This window comes from Canis lupus, chromosome 3, assembly GCF_048164855.1.
Source record: "Canis lupus baileyi chromosome 3, mCanLup2.hap1, whole genome shotgun sequence".
NCBI lineage: Eukaryota > Metazoa > Chordata > Mammalia > Carnivora > Canidae > Canis > Canis lupus.
Window position 1 is genome coordinate 18,436,119 of NC_132840.1, and position 20,739 is coordinate 18,456,857.

At 42.3% G+C, this 20,739-nt stretch overlaps 1 protein-coding gene across 5 annotated transcripts in view; it reads left to right on the forward strand.

Moving 5' to 3' along the window:
• Positions 1–18,345, forward strand: part of GAN (gigaxonin) — a 60,744-nt gene extending 42,399 nt beyond the window's left edge. For all 5 annotated transcript variants that reach the window (XM_072819406.1, XM_072819410.1, XM_072819409.1 and 2 more), the window contains 2 exons: positions 5,554–5,663; positions 5,751–18,345. In XM_072819406.1, the coding sequence (XP_072675507.1) occupies positions 5,554–5,663; positions 5,751–5,932 (292 nt within the window). In that variant the 3' untranslated portion in view covers positions 5,933–18,345. The remainder of the gene's footprint in view (positions 1–5,553; positions 5,664–5,750) is intronic.
• The last annotated feature ends 2,394 nt before the right edge of the window (positions 18,346–20,739 follow it).

Sequence of the window (20,739 nt, forward strand, 5' to 3'; positions counted from 1 at the left end):
GAGGAGCTGAACCACTCTCCTGACAAATCTGTTTCAGCCACAGTCCAGTCAAGAGACAGAAACCACATCAGTACCCTGAACAGGGAAAATTTAATTCATGTAATTATAAACTAGTAAGAGGTGGTTAACTGCTAACTGATGAAAGAGAGCTCTGATGAACGCAAAAATTGCTACTGTGAAAAACGCAGCTACTGCTGTCTTGAGAGCTGAGGGAAATCTCCTAAGAAGGAGCAAATTGTGAAGAGACATCCCCCCACCCTGCAAGGGTGTGGTGTGGCCAGTGCATGCAGGACGCTGCGTGTTGGGTGGCAGAGAACTTCACTGAGGACCCGCACCTCTGAGTCTCCTGCACACTTGCAGGCAGCAGCTGATGGGAGGAAGGACAAAGGCATACCAACCCCAGGAAAGAAACCCTTCATGCTGCCTGGCCTTGCAGTCCCTCCGGTGCCCTCTATTCGCAAAGCCTACCACTGCATTTATCTTTTCAAGGCTGTTTTTCCACTTTGTTCTGCCTTCCATTGGCATCTGCTCTTGTCCATATGATTTCCTTCCTTTTACTTTCTTTGGGTTTATTCTGTTCTTCCTTTACCAGCTTCTTCAGGTAGAATTTTAGATTTTTTCATTTCTTTACTGAAATCTCCCATCTTTTCATCATAAACATGTTTTCCTTTCTCTTTTGAATGTAGTTCTGGTAGCCACATTCGAGTTGCCACCTGATAGATAATCCCAGCATTTGGTCATCTTGGAGTTGGCATCTGTTTATGGTTTATTCTCTTGAGAATGGGTTCTCATTTTTCTGGCTTTTCTTTTGTTGAGTAATTATGGGTTACATCCCAAACATCGTGAATGGCACATTGCTGAGGCCCTGACATCTCTTCTGGCACTTCAGAGCATTACACGGAGAGTTTCAACAGGCCTCCCTCGCACCTGCCTAGGCTCCTGGCTGGCTGTCACACTGCTGCACATGGCGGTTCCAACCTCTCTTCAGTTCTATAAGCCAGCCTCAGTTACAAGCACTCATGACTCTGGGATTGAAGACTTGAGACAAGTGCATATGTATAAAATTAGGCATCCTTCTCTGGCTCTCCTCTTTCTGAGACTTGTATTCACTCAGGAGATTCTGGTTGCCTCAAGACATTCTGCCCTGATTCCAGTGACCACAAAGACGGCAGGATTTTTCTCCAGGGGTTGCAGCCACCTGGAGCTGCCAGTGTCACCCTGCCTTTGGTCAAAGCTACCGAAGATGCAGAAACTCCCTTCGTGTGTGTTGCTTCTTCAACTTTCACTTTTTATCTCAAACCTGCCTGCTTTTTCTCAGTCTTCAGAGCCCTCAGGCAGTTGTCTTTTGTATCTTGTCCAGAGTTTGTAGCTGCTCCTTGCAGGACAGTCAGCCTGCGGAGAGTTGCTTTCTCCCTGGCCAGAAGCAGAAACCTCTGTCCTTCCTTCTCCTCTCCAGTTGATTGCTATCCCTACCCCAATCTCTCCTTGCCTGTCTTTCCCTCCTGCTCTGCTCTTGCCAAAGCTCGCTGCTACAAACCAGGCTATATTCTAAAAATCTCCTGCACAATGGACATTGCTAATTCTAAGTTACCAGAGGACACGTTTTGTAGCCTCAGGTCCTAATAAGGCCATGTTTGGAAACATTGGAACTAAGGGGATACTATTGCTTTCATCCATTACAAGCATGACTGCTACTTACTGATGCCCACTTGGTGCTAGATAGTATGTGAAGTATTTTGCACTGGCCATGTCATGTCATCCCCACAGGTCACTGGATGTTAGTGGTGGTGTTTGGTATCCCCACTTTATAGATGACAGCTAAATTGTCTAAGGTCAGCGAGGTGATAGATGGCAGAGAAAGAAGGTAAAGCCATATACCTTTTATACCTGCTTTAAAAGCAGCGGCTAAATACATGATGCAGTTAAGTTTTTATGTTAGTTTCATTTCATTTGAACCCTTAGCATTATGGGAAATAGATCAGCTAGGATTATTTTTCTGAAACTCAGGAACTCTGAGTCATTGATCTGCTTTGGACCAAATTTGGTAGATCATCTACATAGACTGGTTTCTTGAGCTCTGTTTAATTATTCCTGGGAGGAATAATGTGAGATTCTCAACTCTACAAAATTATGCCAAAATATTGTTGTATTCTGATATGCTTTTCAGTAAACAGTCTAGTCACTGATGCTCATTTAGAAGTACCAGTTAGGGATCCCTGGGTGGTGCAGTGGTTTAGTGCCTGCCTTTGGCCCAGGGTGCGATCCTGGAGACCCGGGATCAAATCCCACATCGGGCTCCCGGCATGGAGCCTGCTTCTCCCTCTGCCTGTGTCTCTGCCTCTCTCTCTCTCTGTGTGTGTGACTATCATAAATAAATAAAAATTAAAAAAAAAAAAAATAGAAGTACCAGTTACTCTTGTGAGGACACACATGGCCCCATCATGAGTTTGCCCAGAAGAGTGGTGTGCCTCTCCCCTGAGTTTGGGCCTGGGTGTAGGGTTCAGCCACAGACAAGGTCTGGGGGACAGTCATTGGATTCGTTTGATTCAGAACCTGAGAAGAATTTAAATGTCAAGGTTTAGATAGCGATGCTTAGCCCTGAAGACATAAAATGTGAATTAGCCAGTTATTGTAGTTTGATATTTTCAAACATTTTCTTTCAAAGGCCTGTTCACGTCCCTATTTTTACTTTTCAGTGAGAGCTCTTGAATTTTTCCCTTCCCCTGTTTCCTAGAGACATTTTGAAACCAGGAGCCAAGCTGTAGTCCCAGTTCCAGCAAACTGCTGGATACCAGTCAACATTCAGGTATAAGATGAATCAAGTGTTGAATGAAGGTTTTTCAAATATAGCAGCTTTACGTTAGCTTGCTTCTGAGTTGTTATGTGATCTTGGACAGATAATTTTGCTTCCCTGTTTCTTAGAATTCAAAATATGGAAGCTGCTGCTTTATAACAATCTGGGAAGAGTTCTTTGAAATAAAAGCACTGTTCTTAGTGGAACAGTTTCACATTTATATTTGACATCCAGATGCACTAGGTCTGAGCTGCTGGCTTCTTGGACACTTCATAGCACAGAGAGAACAGGAATAACATCTGTATGTCATATGCTCCAATAATGCATGTCAGCCTGGACATTGGTAGTTCTTAGGGTTTAGATATGTTCCCAGGGTCTGACTTAGAGCTGCTTTACCCCAGCTATGTCATTAGCTATTGAAAGGAAATTATTTGTTCCAATTACCTTAAGTGAATGTTATTATATAGTGGAATCCACGGTTGTTGTGGTGGTGGTTTTTTAAACAAAAATCACTTCTATTTTGGAATAATTTTACACTTAAAGAAAAATTGCAAAAATAGAATCCCCAGTAAGCCATTCACCCAGCTTCTCTTCGTGTTAACATCTTACATAACCATAGTACAGATATCACAATTAAGATATTTATGTTGGCACGGTATTATTAAGTAAATGCTAATCTTTATTCGAATTTCACCAGCTTATCCACTAATCTCTCTTTTCCCTTTGCTCTGGGATGCCATGTGGGAACTGACAACACACTGAGTTGTGTTTCTTTAGTCTTTTTTAACCTGTGATGGTTCTTTGGTCTTTCCCTGCCTTTCATGACCAGGATATTCTTGAAGATAGTTGGTCCGTGTTTTTATAGGATATCTCTTAATTTGGATTTGTCTGATAATTTCTCGTGATTAGGCTGAGGATAGGCATCTTTGCCAGGAGCACCACAGAGGTGATACACTCCATCAAGGAGGACATGCTGTCTCCATGTCTTATTACTGGTGACAGTAACCTTGATTACCTGGTTAAGGTAGTGTCTGTTGGGTTTCTCCACTGTAAAGTTGCTATATTTCCCTTTTAATTTACAAATACATTGGAAGAGATAAATGAGAATGTGCAAATACACCATTTCTTCTCAAACTTTCACCACTAATTAAGCACCTATCAGTGGAGTAGTTACACCAGCAGTAGTTACAACTGTGGTGGTTTCCTAATGTTGATCTATTTCCCTCATTCTGTCTACATTTGTTAACTGGAACTCAGTAAAGACCGTTCTCTCCTCCCTATTTTTTTTTTTAACATATTCAGTTACTTATTTGTATCTGTATGAACTCACAGATATTTTTTTTTATAAGTTATAAATCCAATACTATCATTATTCATTTTGTTGCTCAGCTGTTCCAGCTTTGGCCACTGGGAACCTCCCTATTAGCTCCATGTCCTTTGGACACACCCTACCCTTCTTAAGCCCTTCCTGTCTGGCAGCACAAGATGCTCCAGACTCATCTTGTATTTTCTGTCTCATCTGGGGAATCAGCTACCTCTTTGTGGAGCCCTGGATCCTTTTTGTGGTTATTAAATTGATTTTCAACAGAAATGCCAAGGCAATTTAGTGGGAGAAAGAAACGTCTTTTCAGCAAATGATGCTGGAGCAACTAGATATCTGTATGGAAGAAAAGTGAACTTCTACCTCATACCATACCCAAAATTCAACTTGAAATGTATGATAAGACCTGAATGTGAAAGCTGAAACTGTGAAATCTCCAGAAAAAAGCATAGGAGGAAGACCTTTGCAACCTTGGAATAGGCAGGGATTTCCAAGAAGGGCACAGAAAGCATGAACTATTTAAATAAATAAACAAATAGGAATTTGTCAGAATTAAAAACCATTCTTCAGAAGGCTCAATTAAGAAAACAAAAAGATAATCTACAAGCTGGGGAAAATATTCATGATATATGTATCTAACAAAGGACTTGCATCCCACAACACAAAAGAATCTTAAAATTCAGTAGGAAGACAGAAAACCCAATTTTAAAAATGAGCAACTCTTGGAGCAGACATTTCACAAAAGAAGATAGATAAAACGGCCAGTGAGCGCACATGGAGATAGCCAGCACCCTTCTTGGGGAAGCCCACACCACTAACACGGCTACAGTTAGAAAAACCAGCAGTATTGAGAGCAGGCTTGGTAATGCCAAGCAGTTGGAATTCCCAGACATTGCAAATTAGAATGCAGAATGGCACAATGCTTTGGAAAAACAGTGCGGCATTTTCTTATCGAGTAGAATGTACCTCAAGCCACAAAACCAGTCAATTCCATGACATCATCCACACAAAGAAGATTTGCACTCCAGTGTCCAAAACCGCTTTATTCACAACAGCCACACACTGACAATCACCCAAATGAACATGAGCAGGTCAACACATAAACCAGTTCTGGTCTATCCATATAATGGAATAACACTTAAAAAGAAACGAATTATTGCTGCACACAACAGTGTAGATGAATTGTGCTGAGCAAAAGAAGCTGATTGAAAAGTGCATGCTCTTTACGTTTTAATATATGTGACATTTTAGAACAGGCAAAACTAGTATCCATAGTGACGGGAGAGAACTCAGCAGTTACCTGGCAATGGGAATGCAGGTCGAGCTGAACTGGTGCAGTTCCTAGTGCTGTTTGTTGGCTCCCCAAGTTTGATGGTCTCCCTGGATATTGTGGTCATCCTCTTGACTTCCTTGGATTTGCCCATCTGTTCATTTTCAGGTGGATCTATCTTAACGACCAGAACTTATGCATCCCTGCCAGTTCCTCTTTCGTTTATGGAGCTGTACCCATAGGAGCCAGTATTTATGTTATTGGAGATCTTGATACAGGTAAGGACGTTGTGGTGATTTTGCTGGATCTATTTCCTGGTGACTCCAAGGCGCCTTGCATCACCTTTGCCGCTTCTTATGGTCTAGGTACCAATTACGACTATGTGCGTGAGTTTAAAAGAAGCACAGGAACCTGGCACCACACCAAACCACTCCTTCCATCTGACCTTCGCCGCACAGGGTGTGCAGCCTTACGCATTGCAAATTGCAAGCTTTTCCGCCTACAGCTTCAGCAAGGCTTATTCCGTATTCGTGTTCATTCACCTTGAGGAGAAAACAGAGCAGAAGCAGAGCTCCTGACCAAGCGCACCATAACACGGCTTTCTGCGAGGGGAACAGAGGTGGCAGCCGAAACTTGCTCTGTGTGCCGGGCTTTGTATGGTAACTCTGGTGGTTTTACTATAATGCTTAGAAGCCTGAGCTTCCACTCTCGTTTGGGAGAACCTGTAACTGTTGAAAAAGCTAACTTGGAGGAATCCGTTCCTCCAGTTAGATGTGTCTGCAGACAAACAGGCTAGTAAATGTCAAAAGGAGAAGGGAAATGGGAATCGGTATCATGTAAAATAGTGAAGTTAAAATACTAGGGTGCATTTTTCCTGAAGGGAACTCCTATCTGAGTGACTGCTGTGTTCTAGTACTTGGCTTTGGTAAACAAACAAAAATCCATATATGCAAATCAACATATCCAAACATACCAAGATTGCTTTTCTACTGCACCTGGAAGGAAATATCACGCCTAACCCTGCCCGACAAATTAAGGTTTGTGCCTAAAATGTTAGATTGGACTGTATGCCGGTTAGTCTCCATTTACTACTACTAGTACTGTGTCCTAAGAATCTTTTTTAAACTATATTATCATGAATTGAAACTAAGATAAAATTTCTCTTTTATGACATTCTATCTTAGTCATCTAAAGGTTCAATAAATTAATGAGTCAGGTTGCAGCCCTCTTGTGAACTGAAGGGAAGTTGCTAACTTCTGTGTTGATTCAGGTGGGTCTTGCCATAGTTTCTGGGGTAGTTCTCTTGGAGTTGTGAAGGATCTCATGCAGTGCCATTCTTCCTTGCAAATAATTAGAACCATTTTATAAACACAAGGTTATTAAGCAGAATAGGAGATTTTCTAGAAGAAAGACCTAAGTCAGACAAATAATAAAGATCTACTATGACTACAAAAACTGTCCAGACAAAATATATAGGGATCAAAACCTTCAATCTGTCCGAAAGCACACAAAGTCTTGTTTACTCCTGTTTGAGATTGAAAACTTGTCTTAGAATGCATACCTGTGTTAAGAATCTAGTCTTTATAACAGAATTTTCTCAATGACATTCACTAGCAAGAGTTTTAGACAAATTACATTATAAGTAAAGTTTGGCTGGTAGAATAAACTACCTCAACTTAATTTCATTCTGTTCATAGTAGAGCAAATTCATCTCTTCCTCCGCCTCTGCTCTTCTACAGCTCTCCTGTGTCACCCCACACTACCCCACTTCCCACTGAGGGAAAAAGTCTGTCATTAGTAGCACTTACCTTGTAAGATACTTTGTTTTCCATTCAAATTATGCCACCTTAGTGTGCATTCGGGGACTTCAAAGTGCTTGATGATGTCATAATTTGAATTTTATGCAATATCAGATTTCTAATCAATTTAATACCAAACTCTTCATTTCTGATTGTTTTCTACAGCTTTTTCCCCCCCTCTTGGTAAATGGCTAGAAGAAGCAGTATTTTGTCTTAATGATTAATAAATGTATAAATGTATCATTTGGTTATAAATTTGAGAATAGGAGTTTCTTCTGGAAACTTCCTAGATGGAATGCTTGTATATTGTTAAAAACATGCATATGAAACATCGCTTATATTTCCCCACCCATGAACAGAAGAAAAGGATAACCCCCATCTGCAGTTTTTTTTCTTACACCTGTTAGGAGTCAGTACAATGCTATAAACGTTGCTGGAAGAAGCCTTGCCTGTGGGGGTTCTAAAAATTGTTATGTGTGGCAGAAAGTACTGGTAAAAGAAGGCATGCAGTGTTTATCTTCTAGATCAGAGGCAGTAGGCCAGATTTGCCACACATTCATGTATCACAGTCGAATTCGATGTATAAAGCAAAGTTGACCTTTTTTCTTTGTATTGTGTACCAGTCAGCTGTAGTCTGCACACTGTCCCAGCAATGCCTGGGGTATCTTTTCATCAAAGCAAGCCATATGGCCACTGCAAAGAAAGGAAACTTCTTTTTTTCAATTAGATACTCATTTTCTAGGGGAAGCAAATTGCTGGAAAAGTTAACTATCTTGGGTAACCTATCTTGTGTGGAACAGAACCTTGGCCTTCAGAAGTTGCAGCTGAGGTACATGAAAGCAGTGACTGATGTCCTATGAAAGCCATGACAGTCAGCAACTCTCTCTGTTTAATCTCTGAAGTTTAAAACTTTCCAGTCTACGCCAGGCCTCTCCAAGGAGACAATTCATTGTTGAGGAGTGAATGGGTCGCTACTGCAATATTTACAGTGCCTGCATGACTTGGTCAATTCATTTTATAAAAACAGTTCATTTTTAGTTTTTTATTCTGTTCATTGACACGGTAGCTGCAGAAATTTAAGTAATGTTTTTTACAATAAATTTGCCACATAATATGGGATGCTATAACCAACAGAAGCTGCTAAGTGCCAAACTGTTATTTTCATATATATGTGAAATATATATGAAAAAATATATATATATATTATGTTGAAGTGTAGGAATATATTTAATTTTATTATGTTCCAAAATTAATCATGACTTTTTTTGTAAATGATATTTACTTCAGTATTGTGAAATAAATTTTAACTCATTTCATGCAGGTTCGCTTTAACATTCCACTTATGCCTTGAAACATCTTTTCTTGATAAATTTTTAATACTTCTTTATCATAGGCACTTTTACCGGGTGTAGGTTGGAATTGGCAGTTGAGAACAGATCTTAAAATTTTAAATAAAATAATTTTGGGGGAAGTGCAATGTATTTTCATTAACCTGCCAACAGAAGGAAAGTTGTCTCAGGTTAGAGTCAATGAATATGTAAAGGATCTCTCCTAGGCTACAGTCTACAGTAGGCTTGTTTGTTTGTTTGTTTAATGCATCCAAATATAGATTTTTCGAAGAGGTAAGTGTTTAATTTAAAATGAAGTGGTTTTTTTTTGTGAGCGTGTGATAGTGTGTATATCCTGTGAGAGGGAGAGAATGTGTGTGTTATGTGTCTTGGTAAGTTTGTTTATATATGTTTACTTTTTAAATTGTAGTTCCAAACTACATATATTACTGTCTCCTGGTGCTTCAGATAAATTCTTGAGCCCGTGGCCCTTCAGTTTATACTACTGTGTTAAGCTCACGTCAGGTGTAAATATCCATAGCGTTGTGGTTTGTAGTAAGTTTTACTTGATGTCTGCATTTCTTTACTGGGATTAAAAACAGTGTTTACCAACTAGTACAGTTGGTAGACTGTAAAGATTTGGCCTAAGAAATTTTTAAGTTCATTGTTTATTTCATTAATTCTTTATTTCATTGCTATGAGGAATTGATAGCTAACAGTAGGCTTTGCTCAAACTGCAACAATCCAGACAGAATATATGAGTGATGATATTCTTTGTACTGAAGTGTCTTGTTATATTGCACTACCACTTCAATAATGCTTTGAAGGTGCCATTTTTATAATTTATGGGGGGGGGGGGTATCCTCAGGCAATATACAGGAAACACATCCTTATATTGACCTGGTAAAGATAGGGCTGTCTTTGCTATGGTACCTTCTTATTCATGGTAGTAAGCTAGGTTTTTAGAGAAATTCTTTAGCTGCCTTGGTCCATTGGGGTTCCATTTGGTGCATTCTGACTTCAGTGTACCAAACCAAAAAGTTTTCAAAGGAGTACTAAAAACACTGCAGTGTTACCTTCCTGTTGGTCTTCTTAATTCCAGAGGAGTCTCCTGTGGTCAGATGAAGACATTTGATTATCTGGGGAAAGAATGAGGTGGCCCTTTGCATGAATTTAAAAGGCACTGGAACCCCCTTAAAAAGCACCTGGTGGAAGGGTAGGGTGAGACTGCTCTCTTTCTGCAGCTGCCCCTCATGTGTGTGAACCTTGGGGGGAACCAGGGAGAGTGGAGACTCCAATTATTGTGAAAAAGCTGCCCTGGATTTAATCAGCAAATGCTTCTAGAGCACCCACTAAGAATTCTATTTGGATTTCTGGGGAGCTGTCATGCTGCCATCCCTCTAGATCATAAACTCCTTGTGGGCAGCAACCCTGTCTTGGCCATCTGCTAATCCCAGTGCTTGGCACACAGCAGGTAGTCAGTAAATGGTTGGCCAGTGCATAGTACCCTTGTAATCAAAGCAGTGTTCTTCACAGGATTGAGAAGTTCTCTCATGAGCGACTTATTTTGCTGGATTTTAGATGAAAAACTTTGTACACAGACTGGCTTCATATTATAGAGTGAGGAACTAATACAGAATTAAAAAAATGCAAAAAGTGCCTGACATATGGACTCAGAATTTGGTGGTCTCCAAATGTTCTGTAGGATTGGGGGGGGGGGGCGGGGATCCTGTACTTAGCACATCTAATGCCATTTATCGCATTTAATGTTGGGTTTTATTGTTTTTTATATATGGCTCCAAGCCTTTCCCATAATAAACTGCTTTGATCCTCACGTTCCTGCAATGGGTGCAGTGCCCTCCACTGCCCCCCTCATTGGACAGAGAGCAGTCTCTGAGGCCCAGTAGATACGGCTTCATTTCCCACCTCTCACATGAGTAGAAACCAGAAGTAGAATCCGGGTCTTTCTATTATCATTTCACCGTTCAGCCTTTGAGACTACCACTTAATTTTCTAGGCATACAAGTATTTTTAGTCATAAAATAATCATTTGTGGCATAACATAAGCCTCCAGATATGTCCTTTTATAAGTTACACAGATGTCAGCTGAAAGATCTTTGGTTTTCTTTCCGTTAGCTATAGGAAATTTAAGAATTTATTAAGGTCGTGAGAACAGAAGTACTAAGTGTATTTTATGGAGAAGCAATTCTTACTTTTAAAAATCTGGAGCTTTATTTTATACTGCTTTTCTTACCACATCTGATCAGTAAGGGAGAAGAGATTGTGTCTTAGAATGGTGGAGAAAGTATTTTGGTAACCTTCTAACAACCCCTGAAGTACTCTGTTTAGTCAGTTCAGGAATTACAAAAATGTATGGTATAAAGGTGAGGGATGACCCACTTGCCCATAACCAGAGAATATGAAATCAGGTTGAGGTTTTGCTGCCTCTTGGAGGTAAATCAATAGTATTTAAAGGTAGACTTTTCCTTTTTTGCACACCAACTGGTAAAACTTTTTAAACTTTTCTATTTTTTGGAAGTGATTCTATTTTTAATCTTAAATCTATCTCAGCTTTGTCTCATGACAGTCATTGTGTTTATGTGATATCTGAGGAGCTCAGTTATGACTCTGTCTAAGGGCATACCTTTGAGGAAGGCTTGCTCACGTTTGGTTCTAATACTGAAGTTCTCTAAGTGATTGGGTCTTTAAGCTTCTCCTCTTCCTCACCACATCATATACCTGATAGATAAAATGACATTGCCTAATTACCTAGAGGGAAATACCTGTCGCCTTCTCTTTTCTTTTTTTGAGATAAAAACTAATACTTTAAAATTGCTGCTCAGCCGAAATTTGGGCTAATTATAATTTTTAATATTGGCGTCCTTGTGATCCAACCTAGCTGCCATAAATTCCTCAGTCACTGTGATCTGCGTTAGAGAAGTGATCAGCCGGAGGGAGGAAGGCAGTGCACACAGCCTGGGTATACACTGCATTAAGGTAACGAGGAGAAGGATCAGGCCTTCCATGTGACTTGTATAAATACGTGGCCACTTAAGATAATTCAGATCCCAAGTAGATGCAGGTTCAACTTTCTTTCTGGTCAGCAGATTATATTTATTAGACCTTTATTTTTGGTGTTTCCACAAAAATCATAGGTTTTAAAATGCCTTATTTTTATTGTTCCTACTCATCAATTACAAATAAGACATATGTTAGAACCTTGGATTTAATTTTTTCCAGTTAAACCTGTGAACTTGGTATAAATATGACTATATGTAGCTCACTTTATCATGTTTCCTGTTTAATTGGATGAGAATTACATGCACTTATTCCCTTGTTCTTTGTGTTTATAGGAAAAACTCTGTTCTCAGCTACCTCATTATGTAGTGTTGTGCTTGATCCCCTGCCAATTTAGGAGAATTCAACACATTCTGTCCTTTAACAAAAGCCTGGAAGCAAGCAGCGGGTGGCCTTGAGGAATACAATTCTCTAAGGCATGTTTTCCATTTTACTACCTTTTTATTTTTTTTAAATAGGCACTTTTAATCAGGAGGAACAATCATTCTCCTAGAGCTGCTGCAAAATGATTACTTGAAACTCAACTTGAACTTTAAAGAGTCTTTAAGAGACTATGTTTTCATAACATAGGAAAGTAGTATATTTAAACTGCACTGCTGTGTAAGACAGAGGACTCACTCCCTATCCTGCTATGGTCAGATAGGAGGTGTCTGTGGAATCTGACCCAGAATATGGAGCTCAGATGCTTGGGGCTACCGTGCTTCATGGTCTGCAAGGTGCTACTGTGAGCAGTTTAAGGAGCTATGAAGTGTATTTTCATGAATTTGTTTCCCAGGAATCTTTAATTTTGATGAAAACAGAGGCTCATTAGTAGATTCGTCGTCTCTTCGTTCTGATCTGACATGCTGGGGTTGTGAAAGGAAGTACAGAGTTGATTGAGGTTGACCAAACAGCACAGAATTGCATTATACTTAAACTCATGAGTAATTGGATTTGTATTGGACATCAGTCAAATGTGCCTTGTCCATGTGGCATACGTGGGCTCTGTCCGCACCCGCATCTGTCAGCTTCCCCAGTTAGTAAGTTGGGCGGGGGGGCCGCAAGGCCCCCCGATGCCCTGCAGTCACACCTTCCCCTCCTGGGGTGGTTTCTCACGGGAATTACCCAGCATCGCTAGTGCCCAGAAGAGTTATGCCCGTTCCTAAAAACCTAGCCAACCTGGAATAACTTACGGACCAGATAAAACCTAACAATGGAGCGGTCACTATGCTCTAACACAATCTCGCTGTTCAGCTTGTGCTTTCTAGAGCAGAGAGCAGAGTTTCTCCCCACATGACAGTACGTCAGCACCATGTGGGTCTGGCAGCAGGTGTGAGACCTTTCCCTGAGTGGTTTCCAAGAGAACTGAGACTTTCTGCCTTAGAGCCTCAACCTTTTCAGTTATTTTGAGGAAAACATGTATAAACACTTGATGTACTTTTTCCCAAGCAAACCTAGTGGCTTCAGGCACACACAGGCCATGGTGCCAGGTGTAGGTGAGATGAAGACTAGCACCGCAGGCTGTTGGGGACCCTTCGGGACCCTTTAACCCTGAAGCCCAGTTCCTTACCTACAGATGTAGGTTAATGGGGGTGTTTACCTCTTTGGGCTGCTCTGAAGATCAGATACGTATTGAAGGTGAGAACCTAGCACCACCATGCTTGAGCTGTAACCGTGGCTGCTATGGCCACTCACCACAGCCTCGGGTCACTGGTTGGGGGGCAGCACTGCCCTCGTGGTATGTCCTGGCCTTAGCACCTCCCCATTCCAATGTCTGCTGCCACAGGATCTATAAGTAAATGGATATTTGTGTTGATAAAATGATTTACTTTCTGGACCCATGCCATTGCTCTCCTGCTGCTCTAATATTTGAATTCAGGATGATTCTGTAGAACTGAAACATCCCATAATATGTACTTAGAATATTTAGAGTTATTTTAAATAACCCTCAAATCAGAATTTGCCTAATGAAGTCCTCTAATAATACTTAAAACTCTTTATCAAAGTTGAATCTTTCTTTTTACCCTAAGATGTCACAAGTAGTGGGCTCTACTGGTCAAATAAACGATATATTTTACATCTCTATTTGAGATCAGTATACCTATTCTCTCTTAACTTGGATGCTATGTGAAACTTAAGCAAACAAAATTTGTGTTACAAATACATTTTTGTGTATGTGTGTGTGTAGAGCTTTTTTGTACCTTCAAATAAAGTAGGATTACTTAAAGTGATACAGAAAGTGAGCCCCTTAACCCTTTCCTACGGTCACTTCCTCTCCGGTTCACACCCTGGGACTGGCAGATGTAACAACATGGAAGGCATTCTATAAAATCATTCTTGATCTCTCTGTGAATAAGAAAAGGCAGTTGAAACAGAGCCGACAAGGCTGAGAAATGTATGGAACAGCCGTGCCTGACAGTGCTGCCCAGAATGGCTGGAGGTTTGTAACGCTTTTCTTAGTAACATATAAAAAAGAAGGCTGAGAAAAGTGCTGAGAAGGATGAAGTGTTGGGTGTTAGGGTCTGCAGCACTGTGACAGTCTAATAAATGGCTAAATAGAGAGTCTTATATCTAGGTTCAGAAAAGATAGTTCCTAAATGAAAAAGAAAGAAAATGGGTGGGGCAGGAATTATTGATGATTTGAACATAAGCCAGCTATTTAAAAATAAGAATAGAGGCAGGCGCCTGGCTGGCTCAGTCAGTAGAGCATGTGACTTGATCTCAGGGTCGTGAGTTCAAGCCCCATGTTGTGGGTAGAGCATACTTTAAAAAATAAAAATTAATTAAAAACAACAAAAAAAGAAGAGCGTTTTTGTGGGGGACTGGTAGCCAGAAAAGGAAACCTCTTCTGCTACTCTGTCCACGGGCTGCCCTTGGATGGGCCCCAGGACCCAGTTCCGGGTGCCACCATTGGAGAGCAAGCCCGAGGTAGGTGGTGGGGGCTCTGGAGGCCTGAGGCTCTGGCCTGTGGGGATGTCTTTAGAACATAGCAGATGTGCATGGCTCAGGCCGACAGTGAATGTGGAGACAGAATGGCCTCATGGTAAAATGGGTGCCCTCCCTGGTTCTGAGCATTTATCTCTGGACATGCCCCTAGGAGAGTTCTTGCAGCATGATCATGTCAGTGAGAGGGTTCTTGCTTTGTTGCAGGATACTGGTCACGATCTCCAAAGCTCCTTGCAGAAGAACAGTTGAGTAAAACATGGGGGTGGGAGGGCTTGTACTTGCACATTGATTTTTAAGGAGAAGAGTCTTTGTCCCTTTCAACCTGTTCTCTCTCTCTTCCCTTCCTGCCCACCACCTATCCACAGCCTCCTTACTGTGGCCTCTGGCCAATAGCCATGGCCTTCTTCAGCTGAACTTTCAGAAATAGGCACAGTTCTAGAGATTTGCCTAAAACCATATTGTCAACTAGTACAGCGATTATTGCTTTTTATCTCCTTTTTGCTTGAAATCTGTCAGTACCTCTGCAGATTTAAGAAAGCTAATAAGTAAAAACTGCATTCTTTTGAGCAGGGCCTAGAGGTGGCCAAGGCCTGGGATGCTCTCAAGGGGGCTCACGTGCTGGGCCAGTTGGGCTGGCTTACCACCTCAGGCCCCTTCCAGCTCGATGGATTCTTGTCTTCCTTTGAGAAGAGTTTCTAAGGGATCGGATTCCGCTGGTGGCTTTACTTTCCCTCTTCTATGAAAGCCTAAGGCAGTCTTAGTCCTGGAGGGATGGGAGGCTGCGCCTCACTCTGCGTGTCTCTTCTGGCCCCACTGGCTTTGGCAAAGATCTGCCCCAAAATAGAGGAAACAGGCATCAGCTGGGGCATGCACTTGAGTCCTTGGGAGGGAGTCATCTGTGCTCTCCCATCTCTTGTGCTTTTCTCTACATTTCTTGAGTTGTCTTCACTTACTAATAAGTTCCATTTGAACCGGTGTTGGCTTTCCTCCCCACATCCCACCGTGGCTGCCCAAAGACCAGGAAACAGGCTCCTCCTCAGTTGGCATGTCTCTCTGTACCAGTTCAGGGACTTCAGTCATTGTGGAAGAAGTTATTTTGGTCTTGTTTTCAAGGGTCATCTTATTGACACACTCTGCTTGGCCTTCCCACCCTGCCCTCTGCTCCTCATCCCATACCTGTCCCAGCCGAGGGTTTTAACTACTTATAAAGTATGTATCCCAAAAAGAATGGGGGGGAGGAGGGGGCAAGAAAAAATCCTCCTCTTGTTCCCCAGACCATTAGCCTAAAAATATTTATTGAAAAGGCATTCTTCTGGGAGCTCCTGACCCAAGCTTTGTGACTAGCACTTTCCACAGCCAGCTGGCCCTGGCTGGCTGCAAGAGAGCCAGACCTGTCCCCTAGGCCCCGGGGAGCTTCCCAGAGTCCTTGCCACCCTGCTCCTCCCGGGTTAGAGCTCAGGGCCAGAGCCTCCCTCTGAGGTATGGCCAGCTGCAGAGCTGAGGCTCCCCAAGCCGTTGGAGACTAGAACAGCCTCCCTGGGGCACAGCTCGGCCGCCTTCCACACCTGCCTGGAGGTCCTCGGGGCTCCTCTCCGAGCCAGGAGAAGGGGCTCCAGATGCCACACGTACTACCTCAGCACCCAGCCACAAGGCACTGTGCGGGCCCCACATTGCCTGGCGAGGCGTGTTCAGGGGGCCCAGGTGGCTCGCCTGCACCCCAGCCACCTGCACACCCACCGCAGGACCGGGACCGTGGGCTTCGGCCCGCACCGTCCTTGTGAGCGTTTGTTCAAGCGCAACAAGACCATGGTCTCCTTCTCTTAGTTAGCTCTGACTTAAAAACACATGCCACTCAAATGGTGAGTAGAATCGGAAATTAGAATTGCTCGTTTACAATCAGAGAGAGACCATTTCTTCATATTTTTTTCAAAAGAGATTTTGCTTCAAAAGAAATTCCGGAAAATAAATGTATTACTATTAACCTAGCATGTGCTTATTGAATTTGACTCTTAGGCTTTGTAAAAAAAAATAAAAACAAAACAAAAAATTAAAAAAAAAACTATGTAGGATCTGATACATGGGGCAAAAGGGTATCATCAGCTTAAAAACAAACCAATTTCTGTGGGTTCACAGCATCTTTTTCCCTCCGTGGGACCTCAGAATTCAAGGTCTCCATGAAAACAGCCAAATTCCGTGGGGCAGGTAATTTTATGGTGGGAGATATACCAAGTGGCCTTTTAGTCGAGAAAAGCACAGGCTATTTAGCAACACTTGCCTAATTAAATAATCCGTGGCTTTTTCTGCTGATGGGATTCTTTTCATTTTGACTCATTTATAACACAGCTTTTGTTTGGTTCCTCACTCCTGTACCCCTCCGTGTCACCAGGGACACAGTGATACTTGTTTTGTTTCGAATCCTACCATTCCTGAATTGTGACAACCGCACAAAAGGAGTCATGGCTTCGGCAGAAATGTCGAGCACTCACAGCAGCCTACTGTGCTTTTAGCGTGACAGGCAGCCTCGGGCCGACGTCGTCTTATTGCTGTATGTTCCTGGGAACAGGGATGCTTGAATCTGTGAATGAGATCCATCCATAACTCATTATAAACGTGTAGATTCATTTGGTTTTAATCACTGATGCAGATCTCCTGCTAGAAAAAAGCTATCAAGGGAATTCCTTAAAACAGGACTGTAAATTCAGTTTGACTCTCCAAGATTCAGGGCTGATCTTCACAGTGGGCTCCGAACCCACAGAATTGCTGGTGACGGTCCTGTTGGCTGGTCGCCTGCGTAGTAGCTGGCCTAACTGGTCAAGAACTGGTTTTTAGCACACTCTTGATTTGCCATTTTGATGCTTTTAAAGGAAAATTTCATAAATACCAAGTTCAGAAGACACCATATCAGAACTCATCTGGTATGAACGCTTAATTAACATATTTATGTTTTCTGACATGGCACATACAGAGAATTGTTTTAGTTCAAACCCTGCAACTTTTATAACCTGCAAAGATTCCAAGTTGAGCAGTCTGCTCAGATGTGTGTTCAGCTGAGGTTGTATTGTGTGTGATAGGTATCCTGATCTTTCAGGAAGCACATATTGCTAAAAATTAAAAATCAAAAAAAAAAATATTTGCAATGAAATACACAGAAGCTAAATGAAAGACATTATATGGACAGTTGGAAATATTTGAAGTTCTGGGAAGCTGCAGCTTGTAGAATTGTACTCCTCAAACTCAGTAGGACAAATAGAGAAACTGTGCTAACTTGATTTTGCTGAAATGTCATGTCTCAAACATCCTATGGTCCAAATGTACTCGTTTGTTCTGTGGAGTAACTTTCTATTCCTTTGCTGGTATGAAATTTAGCAAAGTGGAAGTAATTTTGAATTAGTAACTTTTCTTACAGAGTTGCTTTATGGTTTACAAGTGATACTGATGCAAAAAGAGTTTGTTCATTTTGTCAAATCCAGTAGGACGCACTTTGTTCGCCTGCTTCAGTGTGTTGTGGGGTAACTGGGTCGATCCCTCTCAACAAGCACAGGACTTGTGCTTTGGGAACATACGGCAGTTGTGCTGTTCTCTTGTACCGAGGATCAGTGAAAGTGTTTTATCTTTTTTATGTAGTTTGTATTGACTGGATTTTATAACTGTAAGAAAACAGAAACAGAGTGTTGTATTTTGATCTGAAATTTGTCTATGGTAAAGTAATTTTGTTTTATGTATTGGAAGTTCACTTAAAACTTGAAATATTTTCTAGAAGGGTACTGAACAAAATGAATTGTCTTTAAGCTGTTTAATTAACCTAATAAAACAATTTGATGGGGAAGGCATTCTGATCGGTTCGAATTTTTACAGCAGCTCCTAGTAAATTTGCATTATCGATAAAACTTGACTTGATTTCCAAACAGAATATTGTCCTTTTCGCACCACAACTGAAATGGTTTGGGTCTCAGCTGCCTGGATCCTGACTCTTGATCCAAGGTCTACTCCTTGACGGCCACTCGCTGTCATTGCCTTGGTGGCTTCCAGCCCTACCAGAATAAATCTCTACTCTGTCCTTCCCCCAGAAACGGTTTCAAATTTCCTTTCCTTGGAAGAGAGAAAGAAATTACACTTCCGAGTAATAGAGGATCTTGATACTGATAATGTAGTTAAGTGTTGAATAATTCCTTCTACGGCAAATAGAAGTCTCTCTAATTTCCTCTTGCTGCCGTGCCCAAAGACAGCAAGCCTACAATGGCCAGTGCTACTGAAAACATGCCAAAGGGAGATGTCCACCAAAGGTCAGGGGCTTAGAGAATCCACCAGTAATATCAAAGTTATGTAAGTCTGATAGAATCCTTCCTGAAATCACAGCAAGAGAAGAAGAAATGGAACAGCTATAATGGAATGTGTGTATATAGGTATATGTACATGTGTATCTGTGTGTGTGTATAAACCCAATCCTAGAGGAATATACCCCAGATTGCCTGTTATAAATGGGGGAGGTGCACTTTGCTGGTTTTGACGCAGGTGGAGATGTGGGGATGTGTCACCCCGTCACCCTCACGCTGTTGGCTGCTACAAAGGAGTACATATCTTGTTCACCAGCTCTGTGTCGGGGCTGCTAAGCATTTCACATGTTAACTCACTTCATCCTTCCAACAACCCATATTATTAGCAGATTGACTGAGGCCCAGAGAACTTGTCACTGCCAAACCCACAGGCCCAGGACTGGGGTAGAGGCAGAGCTGGGATCCAAGGCCAGGCCATCCAGCATCCTGTCTCTCTGGGAAGGGGACAGACCTTTTTGAAAGCACTCCTTTGTTTTCTTAATGGCCAAGGGTAGAAAAATCAAAACATTTTGTGGCTGAAGGAGTCAGTCAAGGGAGACCCCCAGATGAGAGCCCATTAGGAGGGTCCATGCTGCTGCTACCATTTTTATTTGTATTTATTTTTTAAAAGATTTTATTTATTTATTCATGAGAGACACAGAGAGAGAGTCAGAGACACAGGCAGAGAGAGAAGCAGGCTCCATGCAGGGAGCCTGATGTGGGACTCGATCCTGGGTCTCAAGGATCAGGCTCTGGACTGAAGGCAGCACCATACTGCTGAGCCACCCGGGCTGCCCACTGCTACCATTTTTAGCTGGAATAAAGGCTGACAAGAGCCAAGGTCTAAGACCTTTAAGAATCTTTAAAGGTCTTTAAAAATCTAACACCAAGTTTGAGTAGGTTTGTGTGTGTTTTGTTTTATTTTAAAAGAAACCTGTACTGGTTCATTCCTGTATTTCGACACACAAAAAAAGAAGAAAAAAACTGTAGCTTTCTGGAAAACTCAAGGGAGTTCATTCCCGTGACCTGCCTGTGGTTCAGAGCAGCTTCTGAAATTTGGGTGTGAGAGGGGTGTGCTCTGAGTTATCTGCACTGGATTTTTTCTAAGGGCGGGATCAGCTGCTTCCACAGACCCCAGTCCTTTGTACCCGAGGCTCCTGCTCTGCATGCCGTGCATTCCCTGCTGATAAAGTCGCCCGGGGGTGGGGTGGGGTTGGGCTGAGAGCAGTGCAGGGGCCAGGGCCCCAGAGGGCAGAGTTCTAGGATGACCTTGGGAATCCATTTCCTGGGCTGGATCATCGAGGTGGGGCCGGGTGGCATCTCCGCTCTGCTTTCAAAGTGGAGGATCAACACTCGACACACATGCCGGGACGGCTGTCAGAACAATGGAAGGTATCCAGTGTTGCTGAGGGTGTAGGGAAATGGGAAGCCCCAGGTGCTGCTGGTGGGAATGTGAAACGGTGCGGCTGCTGTGGACAACCGATTGGCAGCTCTTCGACATGTTAAGCATTGAGTTGGTGACCCAGCAGTTGTCCTAGGTGAATACACCTAAGAGAAACGAAAACCGGGACTCCAACAAACATCTGTACGCAGGTGTTCACAGCAGCATTGTCCACATTAGCCACAAGGTGGAGACATCCCAGATGACCATCCATGGATGGATGGATGGATGGATGGACGGACGGATGGATACACAAGCTGTGCTCCATCCATACAGTGGAATAGGTCCAGCCAGGAAAAGAACCAGAGCACTGACATGGTCCATCCACCGCAGGCGAACCTCAAAAGCACGATGCCGAGTGAAAGAAGCCAGACACTAAAGGCCACATAGGATTCCACTGATACAAAATGTCCAGAAAAGGCACGTCCCTAGAGATAAAGTAGATCTGAGGTTGCCAGGGCCTGGAGGCA